The sequence below is a fragment of the Oncorhynchus clarkii genome, chromosome 11 (assembly GCF_045791955.1).
Source record: "Oncorhynchus clarkii lewisi isolate Uvic-CL-2024 chromosome 11, UVic_Ocla_1.0, whole genome shotgun sequence".
NCBI classification, from domain to species: Eukaryota; Metazoa; Chordata; class Actinopteri; order Salmoniformes; family Salmonidae; genus Oncorhynchus; species Oncorhynchus clarkii.
The window spans coordinates 35,038,795-35,054,811 of NC_092157.1; the positions used below are offsets into that span (position 1 = coordinate 35,038,795).

At 42.1% G+C, this 16,017-nt stretch overlaps 1 protein-coding gene across 1 annotated transcript in view; it reads right to left on the bottom strand.

The window, feature by feature from the left end:
• LOC139420463 (tyrosine-protein kinase Yes-like) overlaps nucleotides 1-16,017 on the bottom strand; it is a 50,113-nt gene that overhangs the window by 4,240 nt on the left and 29,856 nt on the right. The window contains exons 7-11 of the mRNA XM_071170637.1: nucleotides 15,493-15,648; nucleotides 8,988-9,167; nucleotides 7,437-7,513; nucleotides 6,896-7,049; nucleotides 1,374-1,505 (exon numbers count right to left, since the gene is read on the bottom strand). Coding sequence (XP_071026738.1) covers nucleotides 1,374-1,505; nucleotides 6,896-7,049; nucleotides 7,437-7,513; nucleotides 8,988-9,167; nucleotides 15,493-15,648 — 699 coding nt within the window. The remainder of the gene's footprint in view (nucleotides 1-1,373; nucleotides 1,506-6,895; nucleotides 7,050-7,436; nucleotides 7,514-8,987; nucleotides 9,168-15,492; nucleotides 15,649-16,017) is intronic.

Below are 16,017 nucleotides of genomic sequence, written 5' to 3' on the forward strand. Positions count from 1 at the left end.
TAGAAACATCTCAAGGATGATCAATGGAAACAGGATGTACCTGAGCTCAATTTTTATGTCCTTCAATACTTATGCAAATAAGGTATTGCAATTTTTTTTTTTTATATAAATTTGAAAAAATAATCTAAAAACCTAATTTCGCTTTGTCGTTATGGGGTATAAAAATAAAAAAAACTATTTTAGATTAAGGTTGTAACGTAACAAAATGTGGAAAAAGTCGAGGGGTCTGAATACTTTCCGAAGGCACTGTAGTTATTTATTAACTACAAAAAGGGAAGACTTGTTTTCATTTAAATTCTGGTGCCGCTCTGCACACACAAGCTACTTAGATAGCTAGCTCTGGTCCAACGTTAAGGCAACTCTCTGAAGTTCAAAGACACTCAAAGTTCCTTCATACTGTAGAAGCCGCTCCTCCGTAGGTATGATTCTGTGGGCCTAATTCAGATAACGAATGTCATAACAACAAGATGCCCAGCGCTTCAAGTCAAGCCTCTTCCTCCGCCGTCTCTCCCCACCTGCAAATGTTCAGTCGCATCTCGCGCCCTACAATGGTCTGTACAATGCATGTAAATAGTTTGCACACTCCATAGCAACCTGCACTGATTGGTGAAGTAATTTAATATCGAGCTAAATGTAATAAAAAGGTTGATTTCAAGAGGTTTAAAAAGTAACAGAAAGGGTTAGGGGTTCAAACCGGTTCAGAATTTCATTTTGCTGGATGGGAAAAAAATTATAATAATGGTACTGTTCAGAACGAAACGATTGGAAAATCATTTCGGTTCTAAAGCCTGGCCTGAAGGGTAGTGTCTGTGTGTGTCAGTGTTTCAGAGCACCCGCCAGCCTCCCTCTCTCTCCCCAGAGCTCGATCAGTCTGGGACAGATGGTTCTAAACAAGAGTGGTGTTCAATCTCCGAATCAGATCCCACCAGATGGTCTCCTCTAATCTCAGCCAGCTTGTGTGTGTGTGTGTTTACCCCACAGAGACAAAAACAGCAATCAGACAGTGTCACCCCTGGCCCACTTCCTATGACAGTATTAACTAGTCTAGGCTATAAGACTTGTGACGGATCACCTTTAACCAAATTAGTCACTTCCTTGTTTACATTGCGCTGGCATCTAATTTATGACTACTCCTCCTGGTCACACAAGAAATCTGCTTCCCAGCTTCAGGCATCATACAATTGAAGTATCTTAACCAGATGGACAGCCTCACAGACTGCCATTGTTGTTATGGGACTGCATCCCAAAATGGCACTCTAATTCCTACATAGTGCCCATTCCCTATGTGCTCTAGTCAAAGGAAATGCACTGTATAGGGAAATGGGTCCCATGTGGGACGCAAACATGGTTTTTCATTTTGTCTGTGTTCTCACCTGGGTAGGGCACCCTGCCCTTGGTCACCAGTTCGGTGAGTAAGATGCCGAACGACCAGCCATCTGACTTGATGGTGAAGCGGCCGTACAGAGCAGCCTCAGGAGCCGTCCACTTGATGGGGAACTTGGCCCCTAAAAACCAGGAGGGGAAGGGATAAAAGAAGAGCGGGAAGGGACAAAGACAGAGAGAGAAGAGGGGGAAATACAGAGAGAGAAAGAAGAGAGACAGAACATTAACTTCCACTAGGGGTCATCAGAGACCTTTACAGCTCTGTACCATAACCACTACAGTGCCCTCGGAAAAGGAGAGAGGTGACCGATATTACAGTTCACACTCAAGTCTGCCATAACAATTACACTATTGACCTCCCGTAACAAAATGAATCATAGCTGAATTTTTGAACGGTTGAAGTGTGATCTGATTGCAAGGTAATTGATCGAAAAAGAATCCTACATCATAAATATATCACAGCGGGGTGAAAAATCAAAAAGTCCCATTCCAAAAGGTTTGAGGTTTTAGAGTGTTGTTGAGTGGAAAAAGGAGTGTTAGTTCTCTGCTGAAACCATTGGGCTTAAATGGTTAAGCAGCAGGAAGCTTGAGAAAGAGTTTACTCACCTCAACTAATCCGATTGGATATGACCATCTGCTTTTCGCCATTAGCCTAATTTACCATGGTAGGAAATAGGGCTGAATATTTTCTCTGTATTTTACAAATGTTCCATTCCGAGAATAAATCACTTTTCTCCCGGGAAACCCGGTATTTCCCACCAAAACCTGAAGTGTCAATCTAAAGCATTATAAAGGATATAAATATGTCTGGATTTGATTAGAGCTTTGACCATCCAATCCTGATGCGCCATATATTCAATGCATTTTATGAGCCCTACAATAATGACATTTAACGAGCCAATCACACCGGCAGCTGATGAAACTGAGGAGTATTTCTGTCTGTAATAAAGCCACTTTGTGAGGAAAAATACATTCTGATTGGGGAGCTAGGCCCAACCAGTGGGTTGGCCTATGCCTTCCCAGGGATGGGTGGGCCTGGGAGGGCATAAATCCTTACATTAGGGCCTAAATATATTTCAAATTAATTTAAATTGACTGATTTTATTATATGAACTATAACGCAGTGAAATTGTTGCATGGTGCATTTATAATTTTGTTCAGTATATACAGTGGGGAAAAAAAGTATTTAGTCAGCCACCAATTGTGCAAGTTCTCCCACTTAAAAAGATGAGAGAGGTCTGTAATTTTAATCATAGGTATACTTCAACTATGACAGACAAAATGAAAAAAAAAAATCCAGAAAATCACATTGTAAGAATTTTAATACATTTATTTGCAAATGATGGTGGAAAAGAAGTATTTGGAACAATAACAAAAGTTTATCTCAATACTTTGTTATATACCCTTTGTTGGCAATGACAGAGGTCAAACGTTTTCTGTAAGTCTTCACAAGGTTTTCACACACTGTTGCTCGTTTTTTGGCCCATTCCTCCATGCAGATCTCCTCTAGAGCAGTGATGTTTTGGGGCTGTTGCTGGGCAACACGGACTTTCAACTCCCTCCAAAGATTTTCTATGGGGTTGAGATCTGGAGACTGGCTAGGCCACTCCAGGACCTTGAAATGCTTCTTACGAAGCCACTCCTTCGTTGCCCGGGCAGTGTGTTTGGGATCATTGTCATGCTGAAAGACCCAGCCACGTTTCATCTTCAATGCCCTTGCTGATGGAAGGAGGTTTTCACTCAAAATCTCACGATACATGGCCCCATTCATTCTTTCCTTTACACGGATCAGTCGTCCTGGTCCCTTTGCAGAAAAACAGCCCCAAAGCATGATGTTTCCACCCCCATGCTTCACAGTAGGCATTCTTTGGATGCAACTCAGCATTATTTGTCCACCAAACACGACGAGTTGAGTTTTTACCAAAAAGTTATATTTTGGTTTCATCTGACCATATGACATTCTCCCAATCTTCTTCTGGATCATCCAAATGCTCTCTAGCAAACTTCAGACGGGCCTGGACATGTACTGGCTTAAGCAGGGGGACATGTCTGGCACTGCGGGATTTGAGTCCCTGGCGGCATAGTGTGTTACTGATGGTAGGCTTTGTTACAATGGTCCCAGCTCTCTGCAGGTCATTCACTAGGTCCCCCCGTGTGGTTCTGGGATTTTTGCTCAACGTTCTTGTGATCATTTTGACCCCACGGGGTGAGATCTTGCGTGGAGCCCCAGATCGAGGGAGATTATCAGTGGTCTTGTATGTCTTCCATTTCCTAATAATTGCTCCCACAGTTGATTTCTTCAAACCAAGCTGCTTACCTATTGCAGATTCAATCTTCCCAGCCTGGTGCAGGTCTACAATTTTGTTTCTGGTGTCCTTTGACAGCTCTTTGGTCTTGACCATAGTGGAGTTTGGAGTGTGACTTTTTGAGGTTGTGGACAGGTGTCTTTTATACTGATAACAAGTTCAAACAGGTCCATTAATACAGGTAATGAGTGGAGGACAGAGGAGCATCTTAAAGAAGAAGTTACAGGTCTGTGAGAGCCAGAAATCTTGCTTGTTTGTAGGTGACCAAATACTTATTTTTATTTTTTATTTGCAAATAAATTCATTAAAAATCCTACAATGTGAATTTCTGGATTATTTTTCTAATTTTGTCTGTCATAGTTGAAGTGTACCTATGATGAAAATTACAGGCCTCTCTCATCTTTTTAAGTGGGAGAACTTGCACAATTGGTGGCTGACTAAATACTTTTTTGCCCCACTGTATATACACTGTAAATATATTTTATTTATGGAAAAATACTTGTCTGAACTTAAACAACTTAAACCAGGTAGAAAGTGTGTAGAAATTACAATTATTTAAATGTAATTTAATCTCTGAACAATCTTTCTTCAATCACATAATTTCAGCATTCTTCATCAATAAATGTTTATTATTGACAATGAAAGAGGTGGGAATGTTGTTCCCTTCTCATATAATAATAAATATATATATTTGATTAAAAAAAGACCATTGGGCATCTATTATCAGAAATGCTAACAGAATTTGCCCACTTGGAGTTTGCCAAAAGGCACCTAAAGACTCTCAGACCAGATGAAACCAAGATTGAACTCTTTGGCCCGAATGCCAAGCGTCACGTCTGAAGGAAACCTGGCACCATCCCTATGGTGAAGCATGGTGGTGGCAGCATGTGATATCTGTTTTTTATTTTTAATAAATTAGCAAATATTTCTAAAAACCTGTTTTTGCTTTGTCATTATGGGGTATTGTGTATAGGTGGATGATTTAATACATGTTTTAGAATAAGGCTAGAACGCCAACAAATTGTGAAAAATGTCAAGGAGTCTGAATACTTTCCGAGGGCACTGTAGGTAGGAGCTACCTAATGTCATTTTTTGTGAGTTTCAAATCAAATCAAACTATATTTGTCACATGGGCCGAATACAACAAGTTGTAGACCTTGGGAGGGGGTCAACGTACTAGTCCGGTGACCATTTGATTAATTGTTAAGCAGTCTTATGGCTTGGGGGTAGAAGCTGTTGAGGAGCCTTTTAGTCCTAGACTTCGCGCTCCGGGTACCGCTTGCCGTGCGGTAGCAGAGAAAACAGTCTATGGCTTGGGTGACTGGAGTCTGAGAATTTTATGGTCTTTCCTCTGAGACTGCCTACTATACAGGTCCTGGATTGCAGGAAGCTTGGCCCCAATGATGTACTGGGCCGTATGCACTACCCTCTGTAGTGGCTTACGGTCAGATGCCGGGCAGTTGCCATACCAGGCGGTGATGCAGCTATTGAACATTTTGAGGCTCTGGGGACCCATGCCAAACCTTTCAGTCTCCTGAGGGGGAAAAGGTTTTGTTGTGCCCTCTTCACGACTGTCTTGGTGTGTTTGGACCATGAACGTTTGTTGGTGATGTGGACACCAAGGAACTTGAAACTCTTGACCTGCTCCACAACAGTTCCGTTGATGTTCATGGGGGCCTGTTTGGCCCGCCTTTTCCTGTAGTCCACGATCAGCTCCTTTGTCTTGCTCACATTGAGGGAGAGGTTGTTGTCATGGCACCACACTGCCAGTTCTCTGACCTCCTCCCTATAGGCTGTCTCATCGTTGTCGGTGACCAGGCCTACCACTGTTGTGTCGGCAGCAAACTTAATGTGTTGGAGTCATGTTTGGCCATGCAGTTGTGGGTGAACAGGGAGTACAGGAGGGGACTAAGTACACAACCCTGAGGGGCCCCAGTGTTGAGGATCAGTGTGGCAGACATGTTGTTGCCTACCCTCACCACCTGGGGGGGATCCGTCAGGAAGTCCAGAAACCAGTTGCAGGGGGAGGTGTTTAATCCCAGGGACGAGAGACATTGTTCAAATGAACAAAGTTTTAATGCATGCCGTACTGGCTCTCCAGCAGCATATCTACAAGCTATGTCTGTGGTGAGTCACTAGGGCAACGGGCCTGACTGCACTGCTCGGAGAAGCGGGGGGAGGAGACCACAAAGAACAGAGAAGTGAAAAAAACGCAAGGAAATCAAGATAGCAGAGGCAGCTGTACAAATAACTCATTCAGAAGGCTTTGACTTCTCAAACGCTAGCACAACACGATGCCCCATCACTTTAATAATTCAGCCACTTACTTAGATAGCAAGTTAAACTTAGGGGTCACGTTAACACAGAATTATGCAGTTTTCACACAGGTAAAAAAAAATAAAAATGAAACGCATAAGAAATATCTTGCTGTGTTTTGTAAACACGGATCTAAAATGCTTCTTATTGTAATTTCTTGCTCGGCACCAGACAAATGTTGTGCGCAAGTTGCACTTCTAAACTCGGATGAGAATTCACTAACGGGCATTCGATGAGCAGGCCGCGCTCTGACTGATGTGCAGCTACTTAACTCTGGTGCTTTTGAAGATGAACTTGAAGCAAAACATTAGGAAATGTAGCTGGCTAGTCTTTCTACGACAGGCCTAAACATTACAGACATCACGGCCATGCATCGTATTTGCTTTTTCATTGTTCGCTCATTTAGTTGTGTGGCTGCCAGCCAAATAGCGTTGCACTTGTGTTGTCAATCTGACGAAAATGAAGCTATTTTCTGTGTTGCACTAATGTATTTTCCGTGAAGGAAAACTATAGTTGCGTGTCCCTGACCACTCTATTGAAGCCAAAAAAATAAATAAAAGACTTTCAATATAAAACACGACCCATGTCAATACACAGTTGGACTCACCTGCTCCCTCTTTCTCCCGTTGTGCTATTTACAAACAAACGCGTGACTGGATCAACTGTTCTGGGGAACTACGGTATGCTTCATAATGTGACAGGTGAAATAAGAACGCTTTGCACAAGTTGACTACAGGTATTTACTTTAAAAATCGCTACAAATATTACAATGTATTGAAAAACTTAAAATAGTTTATTAGTATTGATGGTATTAAAGAACCATCCCGTGGCTATTTCCAAATACCCCGGTATACGGTATCCCGCTCAAGTCTACTCTGTGCTCTACTAACCTTGCCTAGCCGTGTACTCGTTGTCCTCTATCAGCCTGGCCAGACCGAAGTCGGCGATCTTGCACACCAAGTTGTCCGCGACCAGGATGTTAGCGGCACGGAGGTCCCTGTGAATGTAGTTCATCCTCTCGATGAAAGCCATACCGTCAGCGATCTGAGGAAAACAAGAAAAATAGTTTAAGACTCCATTTCCTCACTGATGCCCACGTTAATATTTGATGTGACCCACTCAGAGCTGAGCAGCCTTTCTTAGGTTAAGTCCTAAATGACACCCTAATCCCTATATAGTGCACTACTTTTGACCAGAGCCCTATGGGCCCTGGGTAAAAGTATTGCACTAAATAGGGAATAGGGTGCCATCTGGGACCCATCGATACACACAAGAGGGAGGAATCTTGTGATTTAGAAAGGAAGAAATAGTTTTTTCATGTACTACTGGTAGTCAAAAAGAGGCCAAACGTATCCTTAGGTGGAGAAACTGATGGGCGAGACACTTGTAATAATACATGGTGGTTTACTGAGAGGCTGACTTTTGACTTACCTGTGCGGCCATATCCACCAGCAAGGGAAGCTTGAGGAATTTACCATCTCCCTCCTTCAGGAAATCCAGCAAACTTCCTACAATTACAAAATCAGCAACATGACAGTTACTGTACCAGAGAGAGAGTGCTGAAAATGTTGCCAACGGTGCGGCAACAAAACACCACAGAAATAGTGACTTAAGGCCTCTTAAATACGACATCTTAAATATTCCCTTGGTATTGATGAAGCTAGCAGCGTGTGTCTATGTTTGGTACATGGCTCTTAATGACATTTAGCATGTGTCCCAAATGACACCCTATTCCCTATATAGTGCACTACTTTTGACCACAGCCCTATGAGGCCCTGGTGACTGGTACACTATATAAACTAGTACACTATATAGGGAATAGGGTGTCATTTGGGACACAAATATTTCCTTAGTGTGAGAGGAAACCAAGATTAGAGTCACAGGGGACATCAATGGGATAAACACACACTCCCCTGTGAGTTAGGCTAGTCTACACACACCGATGCAATATAATTTAGCACACACACACACACACACACACACACACACACACACGCACACACCACTGAGTCCACTTAGGGATAAGTCATTAGTGTTCAATCACTAATTAAAAAGAAACAGTGAGACGCATTGCAGTCAAGAAAGATGAAAGCTCGCCACAAAACTGCTGCAGTTTTCAATTAAACATCTCTACTCCGGGCCCCCAAAACCCACATGGGATTTCCAAGGACTTTCAACCGGTAGGGTACGTTAATTAAAATGGCCATAACACTTAAAAAATGTAATATTTAAGAAAATTGTCCGGGATACTTCTAATAGGGTGACGTGTGCATTGTGGCGTAATATCTAAAACTTCTGCGCCATAAGATCTTTCGGAGACATGCAACAACTAACGTCCAAATCTCATGCTTTCTCTTCTTTGTATTAAATTCCAGGTCAGGTTCTCCAACTCCATCACACATGTACAACAAGCGCCAGCTGAGCCAGTCAGCCAATCACCTGCCCCAGGCGTGTGTGTGAGTGTCTAAGGACCCTTCTGGAGAGAGGCTCTAGCTATACCTTTTTTAATTACACATCTGATCAGCCGTAGATCTACATCTCAACACCATGCTGCCAGTCACACACACACACGTCACTGCATCTGTGTGTGTCATGAACATGTGTACCTGGTACCTAGCCATGTCTGTTGGCTTGTTCCACATTGTTGCCGACGTGAAGCATTTTGGGTAAAATGTGACTGACTGCCTGATCCACAAATAATAAGGAGTAGTTATTTATGATGCAAGGTCATTTGTAGATCAGTCAGTCGGCAGTCGCCTGCAATGTCGAACAAGCCCTCTGACTACTGCCCCTATGCAGATGGGTTATGTGACGCACGCGTACGTGCCTTTAGGCATGCGTGTGTCATAATCATGGGTGCGTTTAGTCATGTACTTTGTAACTACGTAGATGGATTTCCATGTCACATGCGTGTGTGTGTACAATAATATGTGTGTGTGTGATTTATACGCGTCCGCTATACGTGCGTACGACGATGTGTACCTTTGGCCATGTACTCAGTGACGATGTAGATGGGTTCCTCAGACACCACGGCGTAGAGGGGCACCAGCTTGTCGTGCCTCAGCTTCTTCATGATCTGGGCCTCCTGGAGGAAGGCCTCGGGGGACATGGTGCCTGGCTTCAGGGTCTTAATCGCCACCTTGGTGGTGCCGTTCCACGTGCCTGAATAGAATTACAAAAGTCATGTTTGAGTCATACTGTACCAGAAAGACAATAGTGTAAACAGGAGTAAACAAATGGTCGTTTCCAGCACAGTACACATTATGTATGTGTACCAAATGGCACCCTATTCCATGCACAGCCTGGTCAAAAGAAGTGCACTACATATGGAGTAGAGCGCCATTTGGGATGCAAACCTCTGACACATTATAGTATGGCTACTGTTTATAGACTTACACAGTGTGTCATAGGTACAATGTGACAAACGGGGTGTATTTGGGTACATAGAGGAAAGCACACATGAAGTTATGAGCTGAAGCTGAAAGGACTTGAGTCCCCGAAGAATCGGATGCCACTATGACAGAGCGAGTCTTCACTTTTACGCAGATATGGGATATACAAACATACAGTTGAAGTGGGAAGTTTACATACAACTAGGCCAAATATATTTAAACTCAGTTTTTCACAATTCCTGACATTTACCCCTAGTAAACATTCCCTGACTTAGGTCAGTTAGGATCACCACTTTATTTTAAGAATGTGAAATGTCAGAATGTCAGTAGAGAGAATTATTTATTTCAGCTTTTATTTCTTTCATCACATTCCCAGTGGGTCAGAAGTTTACGTACACTCAATTAGTATTTGGTAGCATTGCCTTTAAATTGTTTAACTTGGGTCAAAAGTTTCAGGTAGCCTTCCACAAGCTTCCCACAATAAGTTGGGTGAATTTTGGCCCATTCCTCCTGACAGAGCTCGTGTAAATGAATCAGGTTTGTAGACCTCCTTGCTCGCACACGCCTTTTCAGTTCTGCCCACAAATATTCTATAGGATTGAGGTCAGGGCTTTGTGATGGCCACTCCAATACCTTGACTTTGATGTCCTTAAGCCATTTTGCCACAACTTTGGAAGTATGCTTGGGGTCACTGTCCATTTGGAAGATCCATTTGCTACCAAGCTTTAACTTCCTGACTCATGTGTTGAGATGTTGCTTCAATATATCCACATAATTTTCCGTCCTCATGATGCCATCTATTTTGTGAAGTGCACCAGTCCCTTCCTGCAGCAAAGCACCCCCACAACATGATGCTGCCACCCCCGTGTTTAATGGTTGGGATGGTGTTCTTTGGCTTGCAAGCCTCCCCCTTTTTCCTCCAAACATAACGATGGTCATTATGGCTAAACAGTTCTATTATTGTTCATCAGACCAGAGGACATTTCTCCAAAAAGTACGATCTTTGTCCCCATGTGCAGTTGCAAACCGTAGTCTGGCTTTTTTTATGGCGGTTTTGGAGCAGAGGCTTCCTCCTTGCTGAGGGGCCCTTCAGATTATGTCGATATAGGACTCGTTTTACTATGGATCTAGATACTTTTGTACCTGTTTCCTCTAGCATCTTCACAAGGTCATTTGCTGTTGTTCTGGGATTGATTTGCACTTTTCGCACCAAAGTATGTTCATCTTTAGGAGACAGAACACGTCTCCTTCCTGAGCGGTATGACAGCTGCATGGTCTTATGGTGTTTATACTTGCGTACTATTGTTTGTATAGATGAACGTGGTACCTTCAGGCATTTGGAAATTGCTCCCAAGGATGAACCAGACTTGTGGAGGTCTACAATTTTTTTTCCTGAGGCATTGGCTGATTTTTAAAAATGTTCCCATGATGTCAAGCAAAGAGGCACTGAGTTTGAAGGTAGGCCTTGAAATACATCCACAGGTACACCTCCAATTGACTCAAAATATGTAAATTATTCTATCAGAAGCTTCTAAAGCCATAACATCATTTTCTGGAATTTTCCAATCTGTTTAAAGGCACAGTCAACTTAGTGTATGTAAACTTCTGACCCAATGGAATTGTGATACAGTGAATTATAAGTCAAATAATCTGTCTGTAAACAATTGTTGGAAAAAATTACTTGTGTCATGCAAAGTAGATGTCCTAACCAACTTGTTTTTTGTCCTATCATGATCGAACAGTGCCAACCCTATATCCTAGACACCCACCTGAGTGACCCACCCACTAAGGATTAGTCCTTATCCGTTTTATAGGCCTGCTGCAAGTAGCCTATTCAGTCATGACAGAAAGGTGGATGCGGTTTGAGATCCACTAAATCAGCACCGCCCCCACAAGTCTGACCCTGCCTGGCAGGGTAGGTCCAAAAGCCAAAGACCCAGATGGGATTTTCTCAAAGCTGCTAATGAGAACCTTGATGACCTCGCACCTAGCTGGTGGGAATTCCGGTGGAGTACCCCCACCCAGGTAATGGCTGTGCTGGAAACACTGGCTGCAGTAACCCATGGGGAGGGAGTTGCACTTGGACAATCAGAGTGGGGGCATATTATTGTGGCCCTGGCGGCACAGAATAATAAAATGGTCTGACTGCACAGAGGTGCTTCGGAAGATGGGTCACAATGGGGGGCACTTGTGTGGGTGTTGGGGGGAAAGGGGATATGCGAGCTCCATCAGCTTGGACTAGATATTGGTTAATTAAATCTTCCCATTCATGCTCAATTTGGCATGCCTTAATAAACAGCCAAACTGTATATGCATTCACACAAAGTATTCTCTTGAGTTGGGAAGGGGTACAAACAAGGTGAATGTGTTCGAAATTACGTTGGCTGAGAATCTGAATCTGAATATGTACTGTAGGTGTACATGGGGGCGAAATATACTACATTTTGGAACATTGCTACAGGGACTTGCTTACAATCAGCCACAAGAGCATTAGTGAGGTCGGGAACTGATGTTAAGCGATTAGACCTGGCGCACAGTCGGCGTTCCAATTCATCCCAACAGTGTTCGATGGGGTTGAGGTCAGGGCTCTGTGCATGACAGTCAAGTTCTTCCACACCTATCTAGACAAAGATTTCCCTTCACTAAGGGGCCTAGCCTGAACCACGAAAAACAGCCCCAGATCATTATTCCTCCTCCACTAAACTTCACAGTTAGCACTGTGCATTCGGCAGGTAGCGTTCTCCTGGCATCCGCCAAACACAGATTTGTCTGTCGGACTGCCAGATGATGAAGCGTGATTCATCACTCCAGAGAACATGTTTCCACTGCTCCAGAGTCAAATGGCAGTGAGCTTTACACCACTCCGGCCGACGCTTGGCATTGTGCATGGTGATCTTAGCCTTGAGCAGCTGCCTGCTAGGCCATGGAAACCCATTTTATGAAGCTTCCGACAAACAGCTATTGTGCTGACATTGCTTCCAGAGGCAGTTTGGAACTCAGTAGGGAGTTTCACAACTGAGGACAGACAATTTTACGCACGACACGCTTCAGCACTCTCTGGTCCGTTCTGTGAACTTGTGTGGCCTACCGCTTCGCGGCTGAGCCTTATTGCACCTTGAAGTTTTCACAACAAAATAACAGCATTTACAGTTGACCGGAGCAGCTCTAGCAGGGCAGAATTTTGAAGAACTGACTTGTTGGAAAGGTGTAATCCTATGACGGTACCATGTTAAAGTCCCTGAGCTCTTCTGTAGGGCCATTCTACTACCAATGTTTGTCTATTGAGATTGCACAGCTGTGTGCTCGTTTTTATAAATTTGTCAGCAATGGGTGTGGCTGAAATAGCCGAATCCACTAATTTGAAGGGGTGTCCACATTATTTGTATATATAGTGTAACTCAATGGAACATAAAGGAAATCACACTGCAAACTATCACCCTCACACACTTAAGGAAATTACTAATATTATCAGTATATGGGAACTAGTGGATATATGGAGGCTTAAATATCCTGACCGAGTGAGATATACATGGCAGAGGCTCAATAAAGCTAGTCGTCTTTACAAGAGATGGTGTCAAGCACTCCTCTAGCGTCTTTTCATTTTTTCGCTCTCACAAATGTTCTTCTTTGTGATCCGAACTCCTCAAACTTAGAGTTGCCTGTTCATAACATTTTTTTTCAATCTTCCTTTGTCCAGTGTCTGTTATTTTGAACATCTTATTCTTCTATTTTTATTGGCCAGTCTGAGATATGACTTTTTCTTTGCAACTCTGCCTAGAAGGTCAGCATCCCGGATACGCCTCTTCACTGTTGACGTTGAGACTGGTGTTTTGTGGGTACTATTTAATAAAGCTGCCAGTTGAGGACTTGTGAGGCGTCTGTTTCTAAAACTAGACACTCTAATGTACTTGTCCTCTTGCTCAGTTGTGCACCGGGGCCTCCCACTTCTCCTTCTATTCTGGTTAGAGCCCGTTTGTGCTGTTCTATGAAAGGAGTAGTACACAGCGTTGAACAAGATCTGAAGTTTCTTGACAATTTCTTGCATGCAATAGCCTTCGTTTCTCAGAACAAAAATAGACCGATGAGTTTCAGAAGAAAGTTAATTGTTTCTGGGCATTTTGAGCCTGTAATTGAATGTTGTTCCAGATACTCAACTAGTCTAAAGAAGGACAGTTTTATTGCTTCTTTAAAATCAGAACAACAGTTTTCAGCTGTGCTAACATAATCGCAAAAGGGATTTCTAATGATCAATTAGCCTTTTAAAATGATAAACTTGGATCAACCCCCATTGGAACACAGGACTGATGGTTGCTGATAATGGGCCTCTGTACGCCTATGTAGGTATTCCATAAAAATAAACAAATCTGCCATTTCCAGATACAATAGTCATTTACAACAGGTTTTTATATGGACAATACATTGGAGATAATATAAGATAAGTACTGGAAACAATAGAACACTATAACAACAAAAATCAGGGAAACCAGGCCTGGTATTCATAGCTAACTTTGAAAAAGCCTTTAATAAAGTACGCCCGAAATGTATATATAAATGCCTGGACTATGTTAATTTAGGAGAATCTCTTATAAAATGGGTTAAAGTTATGTACAGTAACCCAGATGTAAAATAGTAAATAATGGCTACTTCTCAGAAAGTAATACATTGTCAAGAGGAGTAAAACAAGGTTGTCCACTATCGGCATATCTATTTATTATGGCCATCGAAATGTTAGCTATTAAAGTCAGATCCGACAACAATATTGAGGGGCTAGAAATCCAGGGCTTAAAAACGAAGGTGTCATTGTACGCTGATTTGGATCCCTGCACAGCCTGACAGGAGCTAGATCATTTTCTAACATCTCTGGATTAATACTGAATAATGATGTGCACCCTGATTAATTATTCAGTCATATCCCAGTTTACCTATTTACTTATACTACTGCCTACACCTAAAAACGTTTTTTTATTTTATTATATGAGCAAAAAATATTCACTTTATTTAGAATAGAAGCGAGACAAAATTAAACAAGCCTTTTTATATCATGAATATTAATTTTGAGGGCAGAAATTATTAAATATTAAAGCATCGGAACTCTCACTAAAGGCTTCAATCACACAAAAACTATACTTAAATCTGAACTGGTTCTCTAAGAATGTCCTTTTCCCTTTTATTAAAATAAATATTTATATACATTTTAACCTTTATTTAACTAGGCAAGTCAGTTAAGAACAAATGGTTATTTACAATGACAGCCTAGGAACAGTTGGTTGGTTGCAATTTCAGTTTAATCCACTATAAAAGACAGAACAAATACTATGGTTTAACTCAAATATACTAATTGATGAAAAAACATTATTTATGAAAATAAATAAATATGATTTTTATGAATTATATCATAAATAGGACTGGTGGAGTTATGTCACACACGCAATTAACAAAAATACATGGAAATCTGCTCTTCCCAAAATTACAACCAACTGATTGCAGCATTACTGCAAAAATGGATGACACAAGTGGATATGTGAGAAGGTAAGGAACTTGTCTGTTAGCCTTACATTAAAGACCAAAGTTGGCTATAGAAAATTGTGATAAATAAAAAAAAGTATCCCAGTTTCATTTTTAGGACCAAACAATTGACAGATGCGTCATACTGGTTGAAAAATAGTTGTGAGGAGATTTTTGATACACCAATTCCATTCACATGGTTTATGAATTGATACACAAAACGGCACCGGGTTCAAAACGTAGAGTTTTTCCAATTTAAATTATTAAACAAAATTCTTGCAACCAATATAACGCCATATACAGTATATGGGGGATACAACCCTCACAGTTCTGCAGATTTTGCTGCGAAGAGACAATCATTTGTTCACTTGTTTTGGTACTGCCCATGCGTAGCTTGTTTTTTAAAAATTTTAACAATTACTCGGAGCTAACTCTACAAATAGCACTGCTGGGTGATTTTAAAAGTCATAGTAATACATTAATATGTCACACTGTATATTCCCTGTCTGTCTTGCCCATCCAAACCATTCGGAGTGTCAAGTACGTGTGTGTGTCTGTGTCTGTCTGTATGTGTGTGTGTACAGTCTTACCCATCCAGACCTCTCCGAAGCAGCCCTGGCCCAGTTTGAGCTCCAGGCGGAGGGACTCCCGGGGGATCTCCCAGGCATCCTTGGCCAGGCCCTGAGTCTGGGGCTTCACCGTGGGGCACACCGTGGTCAGCCGGTGGCACAGCCCGTCTGCATGCTCTGAACGGGGAGACAGACACACACATATACACACACACAGATACACGCACGCACACACCCACACACATAAATACCATGGTCAACATTTTTATGAGTCACAGGAGTAACTAATATACAAGGAAAACCGAACGTAGCTTAAAAGGGGACATTTCACACATTACTTCAAGTGTTTGCGATATGGCTAAATTCAGCCTAAATTCAGCTAAAATGTGAATGAGAAGAGGATGGTTTAACACGGCTTGGACCTACTGGTTTCAAAATGCACCAGAGAAAAGTAGATTATGTCCCACACTATTCTCTATATACAGTGGGGCAAAAAAGTATTTAGTCAGACACCAATTGTGCAAGTTCTCCCACTTAAAAAGTTGA